Raw genomic sequence first — 20,024 nt, 5'->3', positions numbered from 1 at the left:
ATAGTATATAGGGAAATTGAATGATATTTCGAGTTATATGCTATAAATAGATCAGTTTTTATGGACATTGTATATACAGTATATTGCCCGTAATCTATCGAATATGGTATACAATCGCCACAGTCTCGTGCCTGTTGCATTTGACAGTATACGAATCATATAATTATTGGTATCCACTGCGTCTCGATGTACTGTAGCCATGGGCTGCTAATTTATATGATAGAGTATTATTGTCATGTTCTGCAAATACTATAGTAGAATACGTCATAGCATAAGGGGGAATTAAATGATATTTCGAGCAATATACTATGAAAAGGTCGGCTTCATAGTACAGCTCCATAGATGGTTTTATCCAACCGATATTTCGTATACATTGAACATGGCATGCAATCGCCACTATCTTGTGCTTGTTGTATTCGATAATATACAAATCATATAATTATAATTATTGGTATCCACTACGTCTCGAGTTAACGACTAGTAAACTGTATCGAGTGTACGGCCTTCAGTACTATAGTGTATATATGACATATATATATATATATATAAAGCAGCAATCAAGGACTTTCTATAAACTATCATTATCCGATGCCAACGATAGTGACTATCTACGCGTACTTTAGTCATAGACTACTAAATTACATATGATGGAGTATAACTGCCATCTTCTGCGAATACTACAATTGAATACGTAATAACTCAAAGTAGTAGTCCCCTATAATAGTGATATTTCGTACATGTCGAATATGGCTACGATATAGTTATTAAAGGACTCAGGGAAACTGATCTATCGAGTATAACTACTATGTCCCTCGCTCGCTCGACTATATCATGTCAGCAGCACTGATGCCGTAGTCCTGAAGAAGCGTTTCCAGTGCCTATAGCAGACTGCGCAGTATGCATTATTTGATTGCTGTCTGTCCGTTACCATACTCATACAAGTCATAGCACTATATAGCGTAGTATGTGACTTGGCGATCTCTACGGTCAGGGATCGATGCCACAAAACATCAATGCCATTTTAGTGCGTATCACTGGCTTGAATAAGAGCCAGGCTTACACCAGTGCCTAGTCCATTTTGTGCCTAGCTAAGAGCTTGTGCCCCCCTAGAGAGAACGAGACGAAATGTCCGACATGGAAGAAACTGTTGTTCGAATTGGAACTCGAAAAAGCCAGGTTATACTCCTGCATGGACTAGTAGATCGGATAACACAACCAAATAGTTCATTTTAAGCAGTTAGGCTATGCGATCTTTTACTCATTCATCTTTCCATTTTCCATCTAGTTGGCAATGATTCAAACTCACAGTGTTGTTGATGCCTTGCGTGAAATACATCCAAAAGCTCGAATTGAAATAGGTGCGTATTACTGATCATGCAGTTTAGCCTATTCTACTTGTACCCTTTTCAAGGATTGCATTAGTAATCACTTAACAGCAGAACAGTTAAATTCGTAACTTAATGTTGTAAAATAATATATTTGCCAAATGAATAAAATGAATATCATGATCATACATGTTTTACGCCACTTTGCATAACCTGATATCGTAGTCACCATGGATACAATTGGTGATAGAGTTCTGGACAAGGCATTGCCTGAGGTTAGAGGATAATTGGAATTCGACCATTTGGTTTTTTATGCCCTATCCTAAATAGAGATACAAAGAAATTAAAATATAATAACTAATTTAACACACTCAACAAAAAATAATATTGTACCCTTTTCCTTTACATCAATGCAACAAACACTTGTTTGCTATCGGCATCCAATGGCTATTCCTAAAGATTGGCCAAACAAATCTTTTCACCAAAGATTTGGAGGTTGCATTGACTGACAATAAGTATGAAAATACAGCATCATTCAATCCTTTCTAAGATAAAGATTATTATTGCTCTATCGTAACATAATCATAACATGGATGATCATTCTTTGTAGGATTGACCTGATTATTCATTCATTAAAAGATGTACCTTCTACCTTACCAGAAGGCTTGGCCATCGCGGCTATTGGAAAGTGAGTAATCAACTTTCTTCTATAGCCATTCAACTTGCGTAATATAGGACTGTAGGGCGCTAATTGCCCCGCTAATAACAGCTATACGATTTGTGCAACCGAACGTTAATATGGAGACTATTTCTGCAATTTGATGAATATAGAAGAGCCATGACTGCTGATGTGGTCTTAATGAATCCTAAGCATAGAAAGTCCAAATTATCCGATTTACCACAAAATAGGTACAGCAATAGGTTAATGCACGATGGAGTATCAAGTAACTTAAGGAGAATTGCACTAAAATTCTACCCAAACCTTTATGAGCTAGACACTAGGATTTATAATTGCTGAATATATTATTGCATTTATATTTGGTAGCGTAATTGGAACAAGTTCGCTAAGACGAATAGCCCAATTGAAAAGGCGCTTCCCTCATCTAAAATTCGAGAATGTTGTAAGTTTTATTAGATTATTACCTCTTTCATAATTTGTCTTAGCTGTATTATGGTCTGCAGCAAAATGCATTCATCCAGAAATTGACAATGTTGTAATTGCCATTATCGCATTACAAGACTTCTGTCATCTATAAATCCTTACAATTATCGACTGATTACATCTTGAATGTTGTCCTTTTTACTTAATGCAATAGCGTGGAAATTTAAATACAAGGCTTAAAAAGTTAGATGAAAGCGGAATATATGATGCTTTGGTCCTTGCTGGAGCCGGCGTAGTACGAATGGGTTGGCAAGAGCGAATTGATCAGGCTAGTGTGTCTTGCCATTACTACAGTACAGTATCATGCACTCAAGGACAACTTAGTACCTTTCAGTAATATGTGCGAGTATTTTAATTTTATTTTAAAATCGTTAGGAATTAACTCCGGATGAATGTCTATATGCTATTGGACAGGTTCAACACATTAAAAATCTAGACTACATATGAAAGAAAAGGTTTCTCTTGATTTTCAAATGAACGGTGTTTTTTGTTATATTTCATGACAGGGTGCACTTGGCATTGAGATACGAAAGAATGATAAAAAGACATTTTCACTCATTTCTGCCTATACTGATTTCGATAGCCTTGTCTGTAATGCTGCTGAAAGAGCCTTTCTTCGTTTTTTGGTATGTTTAATAGATACTTCAATAATGAACTCAAAACTAATTTTTACGATATGTAGCCACCACATTTCGATTGAAATTCATCATCATCATTTGACATAGGATAAAGGCTGTAGTGTACCAATCGGAGTTTATACGGAATTTACTGAAAATAAGGTAAATTAGTACGAAATCAGGGCTGCTCGTATGTTAGCGCTAGCTACAACTTCATGCAAGTATTAAAAAGTTCTATTCTGTTAGCTAAAGATAACTGGAGCGGTCTTTAGTCTTGATGGCAGCAAACGTGTCCAATATTCTGATGAGTGTACTATTTCCGGTAATTGACATCATCGAAATTGCATGGGCTTACTATTAGTAAACGCAAAACACTCATTTTGGAAATTTTAACAAGCGTAGTAATATTTTTGTACTGCATTTTTTAATGATTAGGATTAAATGCTAAAGATGATTGCGAAAGCAATTACGAAAGTTTATCATCAATTCTCTGTCCCTCCGAGATGTGCAATTCTTTAATCGAAGCAGAAAGATTAGGTAAATACGTAGCTGAAATGATCTTAAAAAATCACGGTGGTGAAGTTTTAGCAGAAGCTAGACAAATCATGAAAGCTCATCAAAAATAATTGGAGGTATTAAAGATTCATCAAACTGGAAAGAGGTCTATTCAGAAAATTCAACACAAACTAGGAACAATTTTGTTTCGACTTCAGAGTTACAGGGTTTTTAATTTCAGATGTATACGTCCGACAATTACAATCATTCGTATTGTGTTGAAGGATAAGAAAAATTTTTCAGAAAATATTATCTAAGTTTTCTCAACGAAAACATATTATTAGATGAACGCCGGCATTATAAAAACATACAATAGTTTGAGTTAAACGGCTGCATATTTTAAAAACGAGATATGTCATCATTTTATAATTCTTGTTTGTTTTTCTTTGGATGACGAGCTTTGGAATTAAATGAATCAAACATGACACTTCCATCCATAACATCATCAAGCCATGTACTTAAATCCTTTACGGTCGTTTTATCTTCCGCTGTTCTACGGTACCAAGTGCTTTCGTTCTATAAAGTAAAAAACACATACAGAAATTGCACCTTGCAATTGATACTGGTATATATTAGCATTATAACTTCTACACTGTGTTATTTTTATATTATCAACTTACCGAAGTCACATTTACTACTCCAATAATATTGTTCTCGATGTTGATGTTAAACCCACTTCTCCAATACTCGTGCATCTACAAATACATTTAATATTTTTTATCAAATATCGGTATAATAAGACGCTATTAAGCCAAATTCTACTGTTGTCAATTGTTATGTTTTGAGAACTACAATGCTAATACTAAATTGTCTATTTACAAAATCAACGTGAGACTATTTTTACATCACTAACGTTTGGAAATTCATCAGGATCAACCCAAATAAAGGCTGTCTTTTCATTTTTACGGTATTGCTTGGCTAAGGATTTCACTATCGGGAAGAATTTTACACCGTCTATACGAATAGATTAATGATACAGCAATTAGTATATGTTTTAAAAAAGTAAAAATTTCACAGATAAATTTAGCCCATATTGACGATATTAACCATTTCAACGTAGTATACAACTACTATTACTATATAGTATTACAAGTACTGTTTTACGTTATAATAATTACCATGTGATTTAGGTCGAATAAATGCAGCTATAAGATAACCATTCATAAAAATCGGCTACATATACGTACAGAAGATGCATAAGCAGTTAATAGGTGCAAACAATATTTTAGAAAATATCATAGTAATATTGGCAAAATAATTAGAATGATCGCATGATCAATTTTACCCAATTTTCATGTAAGGATTCCACATGGAGTTTAGTCAACTGCTGCCTATAATTTGTAAAGACTCCGTGTTACACAACGATCTCAGGCAATAGAATTAGAATTTCAATGCCATGAAATGATACTGTATAAATGTCTTACTTTTTATTCTTTTTAATAAAGTCGATTAAATTACTTTTTGTCAGCTACATTCAATCAAGAATAAAACATTAGTAAATATTATCGTCTACCCTAGTGTTAAGTGTACGTGTGCTTGATGTCAAGATACATTTTTAAAGATATAGAAAAACATTTTGACGACTCACTTCTCCCTTAAAATGAATTGGTTTTTCATAAGGCTTAGTGAAAGTGATTGTGTTTTGTTTCTTCAGACGTAACGTTTTCGCTATCTATAAAACATAATTGATAGTGTGAATACTACTATATCTATCAAGGAGCAGATTTAGGAAATAAGCTACATACTTTTTTATTAAATACACTATAAAACATCATTAAAGGCCTGAATGGGATGGCAGCTTCTTCAAAAGCTTTATATTCTGCATTAAAATATAGCAAGTATTATCATATATATTTATGGATAAATGAGCGTTCACTATAGAAGATGAGAAATTTTGTTTATATAGTTTTATCAGTAGAACATTAGCATAATTGGTTGAAACATCTCACTAACCTTTACTCTCATCTCCTTCGAAATAACCAATAACTTTAGGCAGTTCAACAGAATCGTATAGCTTTTTACGACTTTTTCCGTCAATTTCGTAGACAGGATCTTCTAACAGCTAACATAAACCAACACCTTGATATAAGTTATTACACAAACTCCTTTTCCAAGCTTTTAAAATAGCTTATTTTCCGATTGATACCATCAATGGGTAAATGATACATTATTTATTATTGAAGACCAGGAGTCTCCAAGTATTGGATACATTCGTGTATACTCGCTATTCTATTGTGCAGTATTACTGGGGGTAGCATACCATCAGTGGTAAATGATACCATGTTTATTATCGAAGACCAGAAGTATCCAAGTATTGTTTGCATTAGTGTATACTCTATATTCTATAGCGCAGTAACCATCGGGGTAGCATACAATCAATGGATAAATGATACAATGTATAATATCGAAGACAAGAAGTACCCAAGTATAGGATATACTAGTGTATACTCGATATTCTACAGTATAGTGCAGTATCAATCGGAGTAGCATATGAGGTAATCAAGCTATTTGGTTAAAATTATAAGAAACAATGACTGCTACGTCTGGTGAAAGGATATCACAATGGATAAAATTATAATACGTTAAATATACAATCGCACGATTTACGCAGTATTAAAGTAATTGGATACACTTTAGCTGTAGGCTAATTAAAAGAATCCCAAAGAAAAAATAATAATCAGTGTTTTATTTTCACCGTAAACATTCAGTCTACCAATTTATCTTACCCTCATGATGAAAACTGATAAAACTTCCACAGATCTTGAAAAAGAAGATAATAAGAAAAAAGTATATTACAAATCAATACTCTAACTGACATTAATCAACATCATTTTTAGTAGCTAATAGGTATAGCGATATTTTTCATATTATTAATACAACCAAGGCTTCTTTGTTATCCTTCAAAATTTAGCATCGTTACCTGTGGCCATGGAACGGGATAATGTTGCCTTTATAATGCGTAGCAATATAGCCTGGATATTGTCTTTCTGCAATAGAGAAATCGGATTATCAAATGATAATGTAGGTATGAAAATATCTGCATGACTGTATTTGCTTGCTTTCAAAATATCTAATCTATAGCATCATTCAATAGCGAACAAGAATAAGATCAAGTTGTCTAACCCATACCTGTTGTTATTTTTTGAGCCAGTCCAATCTGCTTTACAATATCTAGAGTTGCCACTTTAACTCCTTTCGATTCTGACAACTGAGCTGTGAGCTGAAAATTCAAGTTACCGTTCAGTATGATAAAAGCATCAAGATATAGTACCTATTACTGTATAAAATGTTCCAGTAGGCTATGTGATTAGTGTCACAATCATCCGTTGTTCAACTAACATAACAAGATTGTATCTATTGATCTCAGATATCGTCTGTAATTAATTATATAATTAGAGGTAAGCTATTTCGGATCATGTCCCACTTAACAGGCTCTGTACTCTATGAATAGCTATAATCAACTAGAGCTCTTGAGGCCTGTCTAATTACGTATGATCCATCTAAGCGAAAGACTGTACTGAAAAAAAAATTAATATGATCTACCTCTAGCATATCTCGCATAAATTTAGCCGATCGTTTGCCATCTTCTTGCCCATAATGTGGCATCTCGAAATGGATGACGAGAAGTTCGGAATTTTTTTTCAATCTTCCAAAATTGCTTTCTGTTAATTCCACAACTCTTCTTTTACCATCGTGTTGCGGCAATTGGTAATTCCGAGATGGTTCTTCTTCTCGGCAAGATACATAGCAAAGAACAGCAACCAATAGAATGAGCAATATGGGATTCCAGTTGGATTTCCATCGACCTCGACAAGTCGCCATGTTGCAGGGATTACAAGTGGACGCCTCTGAAGTCGTTGTGCGCTTGTGTAATCATGTACCACGTACGTCGTCTGCGGCCTGCAAGAGGAGCCGCGCCCTAGTGGTACAGAGGTATCGATGGGCTAGTCTCTTTATGAGGGTGACAACTTTTTTAAACAACAGGCAAGACAACTGCACTGTCAAGCCCAGTCACGTACTCATATCCGGTCTATTATGCTTTTAACATGGAGGAGTTCAAGTTATTCGCAGAAGTAATGTCACTATCCATGCTCTCACCGTCAGCCATGGACTATTGATGACCAAAAATGTCGAACAGAGCTTTATCCTATCGATATTATCCTGTACAAGAATCGATTAACAAATTTGCTTCTCTCTATTGCCATAGTGAGCTATAGCAAATTATGAGATAGAAAAGGGGCTATGGATTTCTTTTGATTTATTTTTCGTTCAATCTTACTAGAAAATTTCTGTATCGAATAGGACGACAACCGTCATAGCAGGATTGCTAGCTGCTTTGCTGACTGTTTCCTCTCTACTGGATAACTTTTCACCCAGGCAAATTGACCAGCTAAGCTTACAGGATGCAGGTCTAAATTATGCTAGTCATGACAACAGCATATAAAGCACGACTTGAGTTCACTTTATGACTGTACTAGTAAAAGAGTAGGGACATCCTATGGCAGTATCGCAGCAAAGGTAGAGTTATGTATGAGCATATCCAGTAAGAATGAATCAACTGGCAGCATTTGGGCTATTTTTTCACGTTCGACGAGTATAGTACTGTATAAGTGTGGTTCATTTAGACCGAATAGCGATAAACTCTCCAAAAGGAGTACGTAAAGTCATGGACTACTCAATAAATACTAAATTGATTTAGTAGTCCAAGGTACTGGATTGTGGTGGCGTTTGACGAGCTGTCGATTCGTGTTGAACACTATGTACTCTACGTCTTGCATGAGTACTGTATTAACCGTGTAATTAATATGTCTTTCTACTTATAGACTGAGACGAGAAAGAGCTGTTTCAGAGAAGAGAACTTTATTACTGTAAGTCCGTCAGGTACAAGGTAGAGAGAGAGATATATACTGCTACACAGGGAAAGGATTCTGAACCCAATACGCTAACACACATCTACTCGTATATATATATTCTAGATTGTGGCCTAGTATGGTTCTAATTGTATTACGTTATTTTTACTGTTTTATAGGCATTATCATCATGATCGATATTAGTGTGCCTAATTAGTAGATAAGTGGGCAATAACATTACAAACTGGACTACTGTAGCAAAGACGATGGGGAAGTGATTCTGCTGGTATTTTTATGGACTATAAGCTAATATGGACATTGTATAGTATCGTCAATACACGCTAAGATTAGATTAGCAATTAGCGGATGATCCGTTCGATTTCATTATCATGTATGGGCTAGTTCTAAATAGGGTTCGTCGATGATGCATAGACTCCGGGAATTTTACGAAAACTTTCTGCAAAAGACTATACTTGTACAGTAAAACGTACAGCTCACAATAACTTGGAAGAGAAATTTCGACGAGAATATCCACTTTAAAATCCATGTTACAACACTATGCCATACAATACTGTAGATCTAGTGAAACCTTCTAAATCAAACCAACGATTCCGTGACTCGGGGAACTACAGAAAATTGTATAGCAAAATGCACAACTCACAACGATATGCTAACCTATTTCATGTCGTAGAGTACTACATTGTGTAGGAATAGCATACAATACTGCAAATGCGTCTTACTAGTTCTAAATAAAAGCCTAGAAAACGATTTAGTGACTCAGGGAGATACAGACCGCATAATAAAATACACCGCTCATAACAGTACTGCCATGAAAGAAAAGGAAGAAAATGATAGCCATATACTGCTATAAATAGAAAATAAAGTATTCAATATGCCATACAAAATGGCTAGTTGCCAATAAGGCTCATCAACATATACATATATATAGTATATATTATATACATACTGTATCTACGAATATATATCTGTATATGTAACAACATATTCCCTATACGGTAAATATTAACATACATACTGTATAATAGTGTATATACATACATATATAAAAATATACATATACACATTATATATATATATTGACCGTAGCATATATATATATATATATACATACCGTATATGTAACAATATATACCATATACAGTACATATTAACATACATACTGTATATATGTATATATATATATACATATATATATATATATATATACAGTATATATATATGTACAGTATATAGGGAGAAAAGTACTATACTGTATGGTGTACAGTATTCTACCTACCACACTGTACTCACTATAACGTACTATAGGACTGTGATATACTGTACTGTACCGTACAGCACACTTTGCTCATACGGTAACCATAACAGCCGCGGGACTTTTGAAAAGTAATCCACTATTGGTCTGATATCGAGAGAGCTAGTTGAGCATATTCGGAGACCAACAAGAGTTAATGCAAAAATCTTCACTCAAAGGTGATATCGACCTGACTACTTTCCACCTCGATCATGCAATCATCCAAATAGTGCTGAAGCATTTCAAGGTATGCAAACAGACAGGGAAATCAAGCTGAATTGGATGATGCCGTTGAAGAGAAAATTCGTCCCAACAGATTCATTCTTCCAGGTGAGAATCTCCGCAGTTGTTTTCATCTTCGTTCGATAGTACGTATATAAAAGCTAGTGGCCAAGGATAGAAATTGCATTTTTTCTACTTGGTTTTAGCTTACATACTGTGCAGTGCACACTATATTAACGCTTCCATTTCGACACATGGTGCACTACCCATTGCATGGATTCCATACTACTATGGATTAGTCAAATTGATCTCAATTTCTGCATTACATTTTGAAACTCAAAATCCTTGTCAGTTTACCATAAGTGATTGCGTAGCGTGTGCAGTAGTAAATGAGACAAGGGTAGAGAATGCCTTTTTCCATAGCATCAATCTCTCTTTAGATTGCATGAACTGTAAATGAACATCATGCTTGCAACGTAGAACGGATACCTTTTACTTCGATAATGTAGTCGTTAAACTATTATTGAATGATTTATAGGATGGCGACGCATGTTGCTATGGAGGTGTTAAGCAATTAGCTGAAGAATTGGAGGATTTGGCTTTCGCGGATAAAAGGCACGTAAATAACTGATTAAGTATAAATTAGATCTCTTGTTGACAAGGATGATCATGATTAACGTAATGCTCTCTGACGCTCTAAAGAGGATTCATTATGCGAAATACAGTACATCAAATCAGGACTATTTAATGCTTGTTATATAGCACATTCACTGTCGTTGATGATGGAACTTTGAATAGTCATAGTACTTATCATAATTGAATGCATACAGTCAATTCGCTATCATTGTTTTAATAATAGCAAATTAATTTTTCTTTTTTGCCTTAAATCTAGGAAAGAAATAACGTGTAATATCGCCAGTTGTGACAAAGCTTTCACTTCAATCGCCAGGTTGCAACCTTCAGGATTGAATTTTTCCTTCTTCTTTATTCCTATATTATGACTACAGTAGATACTGATCTATCTTTTATCCATTACCTTACCGACCATCAATATCGTTATCCTAACTATAACATTGCATTTCATTAATAGCTTCGAGAACCATTACAATAGCACCCATCGCAATATATGCAACCATTGTAGAAGAAATTTTCCATCATCTCGATTTCTCGAGATCCATGTACTAGAATCGCATGACACTCTATTTGAAATGTTATGTCAAAAACAAAATATGGTACGGAAATACCGGCTCTACTCTCTCCAAATATATTATTTTTCATGGCCATGATTCTTAGTTTGTCATTTGCATTTACCACTACAATTTTGTAAATAAAATTATAGATTCTGTTAGTAATCTACAAATATTATTTCTTTTCTAGTATGAGTGCTTGGTGGACGGGTGTCAGGAAAAATTTGCTACAAGTGATATTCGATTGAAACATTTAATAACAGTCCATCAATATCCAAAAAATTTTCGATTTGCTACCAAGCTAACAACAAAGAAAAAGCAACTGTACGCTATCCGTAGCACCTATTAATGTGCAGAGTTAACGGTAGTTTCTAGCTTATTATAACATCTCTCTATTTTATTATTCACTTACGATAGAGAAAATGTGAGCCCGGTGAAAGATCGAATGGATATTGAGGAGGCCAAATTTAGCGATATGGTATGTGTGTGTAGTAAAAATAAATTAAAGTACAAGTTGAATTGCAATAGAATTGTTACTAAAACAACTATTTATTGTAATCTTGTATAGACGTCGGTAGATTCATTCCTCTCCACTGAATCTCGAAGTAAAGGACAAGATAGGTTAGTCATGACGGATTATATACGCTCTTATATTCGTATTTTACCATGGAATATACTTTGTAAACTAATACTAAAAATATTCCTTATAAAACAAATTAGGGTGCCCAAACAATTTTCATTTGGCCGTGGGAAAGGTCGAGGCTTTCAAAATCCATCCTCTGGAAAGAAACGTCGTGGAAAAAAAAAAGAAAAGCGTGATCACTGTCCAGAAAATATGCAAACCTGACGATTGTTCCTTTTTAGTATACTGTCTATCTTTAGAAGTAGAATAATGTATTAAAATTCCCATGAGAAGATCCACTACTTCGTGGATACACATGGGGTAAAGCATATTTATATATCTCAATATATAAGTATTTAATATTAGCTCACTGATATTAATTCGATTATCGAACGCTTCAATAGGACAAGATTGATAATTAAGGATCAACTATAATATCAGATATTCAGTATTTTCTATTGAAATATAACATAAAAAATTGAATTGCTTCTAATACATTGGTATCTATTACAATATTACGTAAACTGACGTAATACTAGAATGATCAAACAGTACGGAATGAAACCGCTCTTATACGTATAACTTGCAACGAAATACTAGCTGCTTGGGGCCAATTTGCTATGAAAGGATAGCACGTATGTTTTCAATTTAACATTCCTCTAGGCTGTGTTTATGAAGGTAGATCAAAAAAGAGTAATCAGCGTTTTTATCATTAATCCGGACACATAATAAGAAATAATAACTTTCACCGTCAGTATACATAGGAATAAAACTGAAGCGAAATGATTTTAACAATGCTAAAAATCCAAGATTAATATGCAAGGCATTTTCTGCATTGTACTTCGGTATCTGTTGCATTTTTTTAGCTCTGTTGATACACATGATCGTAAGTAAATTATGAAAGCAAAATTGTAACTTCAGGCGTTGATAGTAATCGAACCAATGAAAAGCTCTATTATTTTTGAAATGATAATTTCACGTTTATTTGCGTTTAAGCATCGACTATTTAACAAGTATCAATCTAATATCTATCATGATTGTAAATAAATCAATTTTTTTGGCGGAGGATTATTTGAATTTGCCCAATTATTATATCATCACATAAACGCTAATTTCGCATTTAATGCAGCGATACTATCCGGTACTAATGCTGCTTATAGTTTGTTCAGGAATCGTTAATACAAATAAATGACATTAATACAGCGTTGAGCAGTAGCCATAGTATCTACAGAACCGTTCAGGTAGTCCGCTGTACACTCAAAATGGTGCAGTACAAACAACACATACTCAAAGTAATTTAGCTTTCACTTGACATACAACTTAATGGTTCATTTCATCGATTTAATTAATTAATTTATACATAGATGCCTTGATACCGACATTAGATTTATTCATTGTGATTAACAAGTCATTACGTAGCCCAATATTCGATAGATAAATATAGTATGAGCTAATCGTAGATTCAGGACATTAATCAACTCTAACTAGCAAGGATTAGCAGATGTAATCTAACAAAAATCTCAGACATTGCGTGGCTTGAGGTTTACAAATTTCAATTGAATTGTTTTGTTATCAGAGAAACTCTATATGACTTATTCTCTATCTTTCGGAAGCTATGATTTAACTTTTGATGATACATTGTCGCTGCTTTTTACTCTTTCTATTTCTTTCAAGTATCATCTGGACGCCATCTATGTCTTTGCTTGCATGTTCATTAATACCACAATGTTGAGACACAAGGTATCTACATGGTCAGTAGCATTTCTTTCAAAAAATTTTTATATTGTACTTGTCTATCAGACTAGATCCGATTGACTTGAAGACATTCTTTTCATAATCCTACATTTATTTCTTTATTTACCTTCATACAACTAAAAGAGAGAGGTAAGCTTTGAAAATCATCTAATCTATTAAATTAAGCATACAATCGACCAATCAATCGGCCACACCATAAAGGATATTAAATTTACGTACTAAGAACTGCGGTAATTTTATTGTCATATTTTCAAATCAATCGATTGACAAATAGTGTAATTAATTATCAATCTAGCGCCAATTCTACATGAGATGTCATTTAAAGATTGGATATTTTTTTTAATTTAATATCTGGTTAGTCTGTCAGCTCACTTCTACAACCAATGATGAAATAGATTGGATAAACAACAAGAGGGCTTTTTGTCCTGCAGCTAAATTAAGCTTATCAGTTTTTCTTTCTAGACTAGAACAAATGTTTCCCAGTTAATAAGATTACTGTGATTTGATAAATAGCAGATGGGATATAAAAGACCTGTTTCTATTTTAATGGAATAAAAATATAGATTAAAAAATATCAATTTGAACCTAGTGTTATTTAATCACGCGTTATTATAAATTGAACCCCAGTCAGAAATAACATATCGATCTAAAAGCTTGCAAAGTCGGCTAAATAACATTTACAGCTGTTTTATAGATGTAAATACTGATTATATACTTGATAGCACCATGATAGCCGGATTTAAAATATAAATTGTCTATCATGACAGAAAGAACACTTTCTTCCTCCCCAAACATGAAGTCGATGTGTGAATATTAATCTTCTTACATGGATCTTATAAGATTAATTTATCCTAGTAATTTTAAAATCATCTACTTTAACGTACTAGAATAAATACGTGTATTTATTCAGTTGTATTAATTCAGCTTTAGTCGTCTCCATTTTGGCATATTAATAATAGATTATTTCTCAATTCGATAGCATGACGTCAATAGTTAATACAGCTGCAACTAAGAATGATAGTCGGATCTATTTCCTATTACTCGTCTAGCTAACATGTACAGAATCATTATAACATAGAGGAAGAAGTAGTCCAAGACAATTAAGAATTGCCAAGACAAAAATCAATTAATAAAAATTTTGCCCTTTGTCATTGCTCTGAAGTAATTTTCAAGAGTTTTCATAACTAGACTAGATAAATAACAGCTCACAATGTGAGCGTCAGGAAGATATAGATGAAATTGAAATCACAATTAATTAATCAATCAATAAGCAGCAATGTAGCTGTTAATCTTGTGGTAAATCACGATAATTGTTAAAAGATTAAAAATTCCTTGTACTGTAGGTAAAAGTAGTTATAGGAAATGATGGAAGAGAACAAGACTCAAAAATAACTACTATAATTATCTTATAGCTTAAATATTAAACTAGATAAATAGCAACTTACCATAGCTAAGTATCAATCATAACTTGTTAATTATTTTTTTAATTCTGTATAACCCTCTGATGTAAATAAGAATAAAATTATGAGCCATTTCGATTTCATTCATTTAAAATATTTTTTGACCTGATAAAAACAATATTTTCAATTTATTTCTCACGCAAAAGAATACAAAATGCAAGATGTAATTATAAATTGAACTTCCTGTTGATGTTATCTATCTTCTTTGATTTTATGAAATCAAGTAAGCTAAATGAGGTGAGTGAATAAAGTCAAGGTTTAGGATTAATAATAGCTTAGTTGCAATTATAATGTATTAATTAGAGCTCGATATTGAACTGCTTCAAAGTAGAATAACTTTCTAGAGATCGAATTTTCGGTATTGCTATATTCAAATATCTAATTAATGTTCTTCATCTATTGTCTTTTTATTATTTCCTTTTCTCTTAAATCTTAATTTTATGTCCGATTTCCAATTACAACTATGGTCTAATATTCTTTATATATATCAAATAATGATGATTAATAAATTCAAACGGTTGAATACAGCTTTAATTTTGATCATTGATTTCCATTTAGTGTGAGCGAGTAATTTATCAATATTACATTCTATTCTATCATTGTATTTTTAATCATCTTTTAGTTTTTTACTACGATTACTTGACTGATCCTTCATAGAGCTAACCACTTCATAGACCCATATCTATATTTTTGTAGTATAGAAGATTGCATTTACGATAATTGTCTATTTTTTATACCTTGATAATAGATTTGTTTATTATTCTATGGAAACTATCTTCAACTGCAATTGACTAAATAATAATCAATAAATTATAATATAAATTTATTATGAAAATGAAGGAATCAAATAATCTGCAAATGATAAATACATATTTTTTATTTAAAATTAATTTATTCGTGTTTTGATATCGAATGTTATTGGTTTGAGCAAACAGTCGTAGGCTACCATGATGTCATCATTCAATATTAAAATAAATTAATTATAGCGAATTCTAGTTATAAAATCGATTAAAATAACATCCATGATGATATAAAATGAAGATGATTCTTTCTCTATTATCAATGATTAACTGCTCTAGTAGCCATAAAATAAATTAATTATAGCAGTGACAGTTATAAGGTGAATCAACGCAATTAGTAGCTTAAGTCAACGTAAATCCAACCACAGTATTAATTAAAATCATGAATAAATAATATCTGTGATCATAAACTCCTAGACTAACATTGATACAGTATGAACAATTCTATAATCAATAGTATTTCTATTTTATCACTTTTTTAACGCCAAATTGTTATTTTCTTTATTTATATTAAATAAATATCGTGGGAAGAACAGACATTTTATATCTACGATAAAACCAACTGCTGATACTATTCATCCATTTCCATGATGATCAATAATTTTAGCGGCTATTAAATGATTGTTATATGCTAAGATTGAAGTACATAAATACATTTCATCATAATCTAGGCCTTTAATATGATCAACAATTATACCGAATACATTATCTACTCTTTGATTGAATTAAATGTTTATCCTTTAGAATAAGTAGATATATTCTGAGGAAAACATATGGATGGAAACCGATATTTATCTACACTTATATATTATCCGAAATAATATAATAACCTCAGATATTTCCAAGAAAATTTTTTACATACTAACTCTTCTTGATAATATAGGATAGATTATTATTTATATCCAAGTCAATATCCAAGATGATTTTAAACAAGAACACAACAACAAACTTGCTAATCCATGACAAATATGGATAATCATGTTGATTTTATTCGAAAGAGGGATGAAAAGTAAAAATAATTATACAATCAATAAATCTACAGTAAATTCAATACGTAATCTATAGTGTTCCAGCCATCACCATATTAGAAAGACAGAGGATCTTTGATCAAACTATGCTGTCATTAGAATTTAGGATATGATTGGAAGTTAAATATGGCATCGCTTCATAGCTTTGTTGCATGATGAAAATGTGTCAATTTTATGAAGGCCTCCTATTGAGTTGTATTTCCTTCCTCGATGCTTTGTTTACTCAACTAATTTACCAATCGGTCAACTAATTTGAAGGTTTACTTGCTATTCAAATCTATAATGTCGTCTCTAATTGACATAATAATTAGAAGCCGCTTATGTATAATTGAATAGAATAGTCTAAAAATGATTTTATTTTTTAAAAGAGACTTTTTATTCAAGTAGTTATTAGCTATAACATGTTACTGTAGATATATTTTTTATGAGAGAGTATTGACAATTTCTAACTATTAACAGGTAGACAAATTAATTCATTCTTACTATTGATATCAATTTATCGATCCTATTATTGAGATTAAAAATCAGGTAAATTATTGATTGTAGTCCCTATGGATCAATATTTTTTATTTCGCACTCGTACAGTGCAATAAAGGTGCTTTTATTTCAATATTGAGTTACATTTCATCGAATATATATTACATTCACTTCATTCTAATATCTTATTTACTATTCCAACGATCTACGTGAAGAAGTCCTATCAACTTTTCATATCAGCCTAGTTGATAAACAGCTTAGCACCATGAAATTTTTACTGATTCTGGCAATTCTATACTTAGGTAAGCTAAATAAATATCTATTAAAGATAAGGAGGTATAACCCTACTAGTACAATTTAGATTGTAGTGAGTTAAAATGAGACCGAATGTAATCCAATTTAAAATGCTGCAGTAAAATTGATGTCATTTCCATTCAAACATTATATGTACCTAGATGATATTTTCAAATAAAAAAGTCAGTTAGTACTGCCATGATATTAATTTATATGTCTAAAATATAGTTTAGTTTCAATGTATTAGAAGAATATAGGAATAATCTTTCCTAGTCCAAGCTTCAAAACTTACGTAAACTCTTGAAGATCATAAGCGTTGTTAAATTAATATTCGTCAAGATATTGTATTACTTAATTGATTAAGACCTAGCCTATTTAGTTATTCTCGATTCATTTGGCAATGTAATAGAGGTGGCCAATACTTGTATACTAACACGATATTTTTCATGCTAAACATTTAGATATTGTTGCAGCTGACAAAGCACCAGAGAAAAATATTGCTAGTGGAAATTCAATATTTAAATTAACGATTAAGAATCGACCTTACACGTCCATTTATAAATATACTTCAAAAGAGCCATATTTATCTTTAGTCGCCGAAATTAAATATGGGGTAAACTTAAATTGGTATAGTATTATTGTATTCTTATTTATATGATCTTGATTGTAGTCATAGGATATAAATTGCTTAAAATTAATGGAATGTTATTGTATCAAGGAAGGTAAACCTACTGGCCATTAATGAAATCAATAAAAATTAAGTTAGAATTGTATGTAACTTCCCAATTCTTACCGGCAAATAGAATGATAAATCTGCATCATGTAAAATTGAATTATATTTAGTAATATCGGAAATTGGATGTAAGCCATGCTTGATATTCCATTTAAAATGAAATTCTCCACGATTTATAGATATTAATCAGTCGAATGGGTTCTCTCAAAATAGATTATAAGGAATTACTTATTGGGCACATAGTAATTAATTTAACTATTTGAAAGAAGCTCTGATCTATCTGATCCCTTATTAAACGATACATATTAGTTATTAGTCTTGATCGGCAATATTTTACAATTTATTCTTGGTCTCCAATCACGAATACCTTTCGTGTTACAAATCACGCCACAACTTCCTCATCTCTAAAGTTTATAAATGAATTCTTTTAGGATTTGCAATGCTATAGACACATAATCTTGATGACTCATCCTCATTTTATAGTTAGCAGGCATTAATATGTGACACTGTTGTAAATCTTTCTTACTTTCACATCACCAACCTGTTTCTGGCATTAAATTTACTTATTGTGATTTTTAATGAGGCTGATAAATCAACGTTAATAGTCTTTGTTTTGTAATATTAATACTGTGTCCATATTTCATATACAGACTATTCAAGAAATTTATTAATTTATTGGTGATATTAGCTCTATTACATTGTACCTTATCTCACTTTACAGAAACAGTCTAATTTTAACAAATAATTGGTTCTAGATGAGAACAATGTTTTTTGGAGCAGTTGGAAACTATTATGTTCCGCGCTTGGGGAAAGTAAGGTAAGAAAAATTGTACATTAAAAATCCAACCTGCCCAATTATTACTACTAAGGAGAAAGAAAGAATATACGCGTATTGATTATATTTATTGAGATATGAAACTGTTTATCGAATTAGCATTATGACTAAACTCTCAATAGCTATTCTTTTGGTACTTACTCAAACATGTCAACTAGCAAAACTAAATGCTTTAATGATGAAATATTTCTAAATGCTGTTTGTTTTAGAATGATAGCTTTTCAAATATCGACCACATTTTATCAATGTACTTTAAATGATCTACGGTACATTTTTCGATTTATGAGTATCATAGCTGACTACAGTCCTAATAAAATTTTAGTTTTCGTTGTACATTGAGTTTTACTATCTATCTAATATGTTGATTTTAAAACTGGAATACTTTCTATTGTACAAAAAGTAATGGTTATTTTACGGTTATTAAAGTAAGAGAAGTAAGATACAGTACTTTATACGCATATAAAAATAACTATTAGCAAAAAAAAGTGTAGCAAGATTAAGGGTTTTACACATTTTGTGAATTTTTTATGCCCTTAATTACTCGTATACCAAAAAAATGACGGTATACCACTTACATTACGTCACTTATCAATTTGTTCGGCAAATAAACTGAGTATCTTACACGTATGAACATTGTATAATTCACTCCAAGCCTTCACAATGTTAATGTTACAAGTATTAAAATGACGAGACAAACTTACAGTTAATATTCAAGCCCACATATGAAATAGATATTGAAATAGATTATTTAAGTTTTTTAGAATTAAATAAGTAAGTTTAATATCTAATA

At 32.1% G+C, this 20,024-nt stretch overlaps 4 protein-coding genes across 4 annotated transcripts in view; 3 read left to right on the top strand and 1 right to left on the bottom strand.

The window, feature by feature from the left end:
- Positions 1-1,125: 1,125 nt before the first annotated feature.
- On the top strand, positions 1,126-3,730 carry TRIADDRAFT_56012 (uncharacterized protein; the record flags this gene model as incomplete). Its single annotated transcript, XM_002112172.1, has 12 exons — positions 1,126-1,176; positions 1,286-1,358; positions 1,551-1,600; positions 1,785-1,840; positions 1,936-2,013; positions 2,371-2,446; positions 2,642-2,722; positions 2,863-2,901; positions 2,994-3,113; positions 3,213-3,266; positions 3,351-3,426; positions 3,540-3,730. 12 exons carry the CDS (start codon positions 1,126-1,128, stop codon positions 3,728-3,730), a joined length of 945 nt encoding a protein of 314 aa, XP_002112208.1.
- A 292-nt stretch (positions 3,731-4,022) lies between these two features.
- On the bottom strand, positions 4,023-7,481 carry TRIADDRAFT_56011 (uncharacterized protein; the record flags this gene model as incomplete). Its single annotated transcript, XM_002111668.1, has 11 exons — positions 4,023-4,175; positions 4,280-4,354; positions 4,513-4,613; positions 4,778-4,832; positions 5,248-5,331; positions 5,405-5,478; positions 5,613-5,721; positions 6,386-6,419; positions 6,580-6,646; positions 6,789-6,879; positions 7,203-7,481. 11 exons carry the CDS (start codon positions 7,479-7,481, stop codon positions 4,023-4,025), a joined length of 1,122 nt encoding a protein of 373 aa, XP_002111704.1.
- Positions 7,482-11,131: 3,650 nt separating this feature from the next.
- TRIADDRAFT_24751 (uncharacterized protein) lies at positions 11,132-11,579 on the top strand (the record flags this gene model as incomplete). The annotated part of the gene is made up of 2 exons (XM_002112171.1): positions 11,132-11,275; positions 11,421-11,579. Coding segments are annotated over 2 exons (303 nt in total), but the record flags the coding sequence as incomplete, so codon positions are not given.
- A 6,058-nt stretch (positions 11,580-17,637) lies between these two features.
- TRIADDRAFT_56009 (uncharacterized protein) overlaps positions 17,638-20,024 on the top strand; it is a gene marked incomplete at both ends in the record, with an annotated part of 8,384 nt that continues 5,997 nt past the window's right edge. Inside the window, 3 exons of the mRNA XM_002112170.1 lie at positions 17,638-17,674; positions 18,128-18,279; positions 19,155-19,216. Of these exons, the coding sequence (XP_002112206.1) occupies positions 17,638-17,674; positions 18,128-18,279; positions 19,155-19,216 (251 nt within the window). The remainder of the gene's footprint in view (positions 17,675-18,127; positions 18,280-19,154; positions 19,217-20,024) is intronic.

Source organism: Trichoplax adhaerens, genomic scaffold, assembly GCF_000150275.1.
Source record: "Trichoplax adhaerens TRIADscaffold_4 genomic scaffold, whole genome shotgun sequence".
Taxonomy (NCBI): domain Eukaryota; kingdom Metazoa; phylum Placozoa; class Uniplacotomia; order Trichoplacea; family Trichoplacidae; genus Trichoplax; species Trichoplax adhaerens.
Note: the sequence above shows the minus strand (reverse complement) of the source record. Positions and strands in the feature narration are given on the sequence as shown.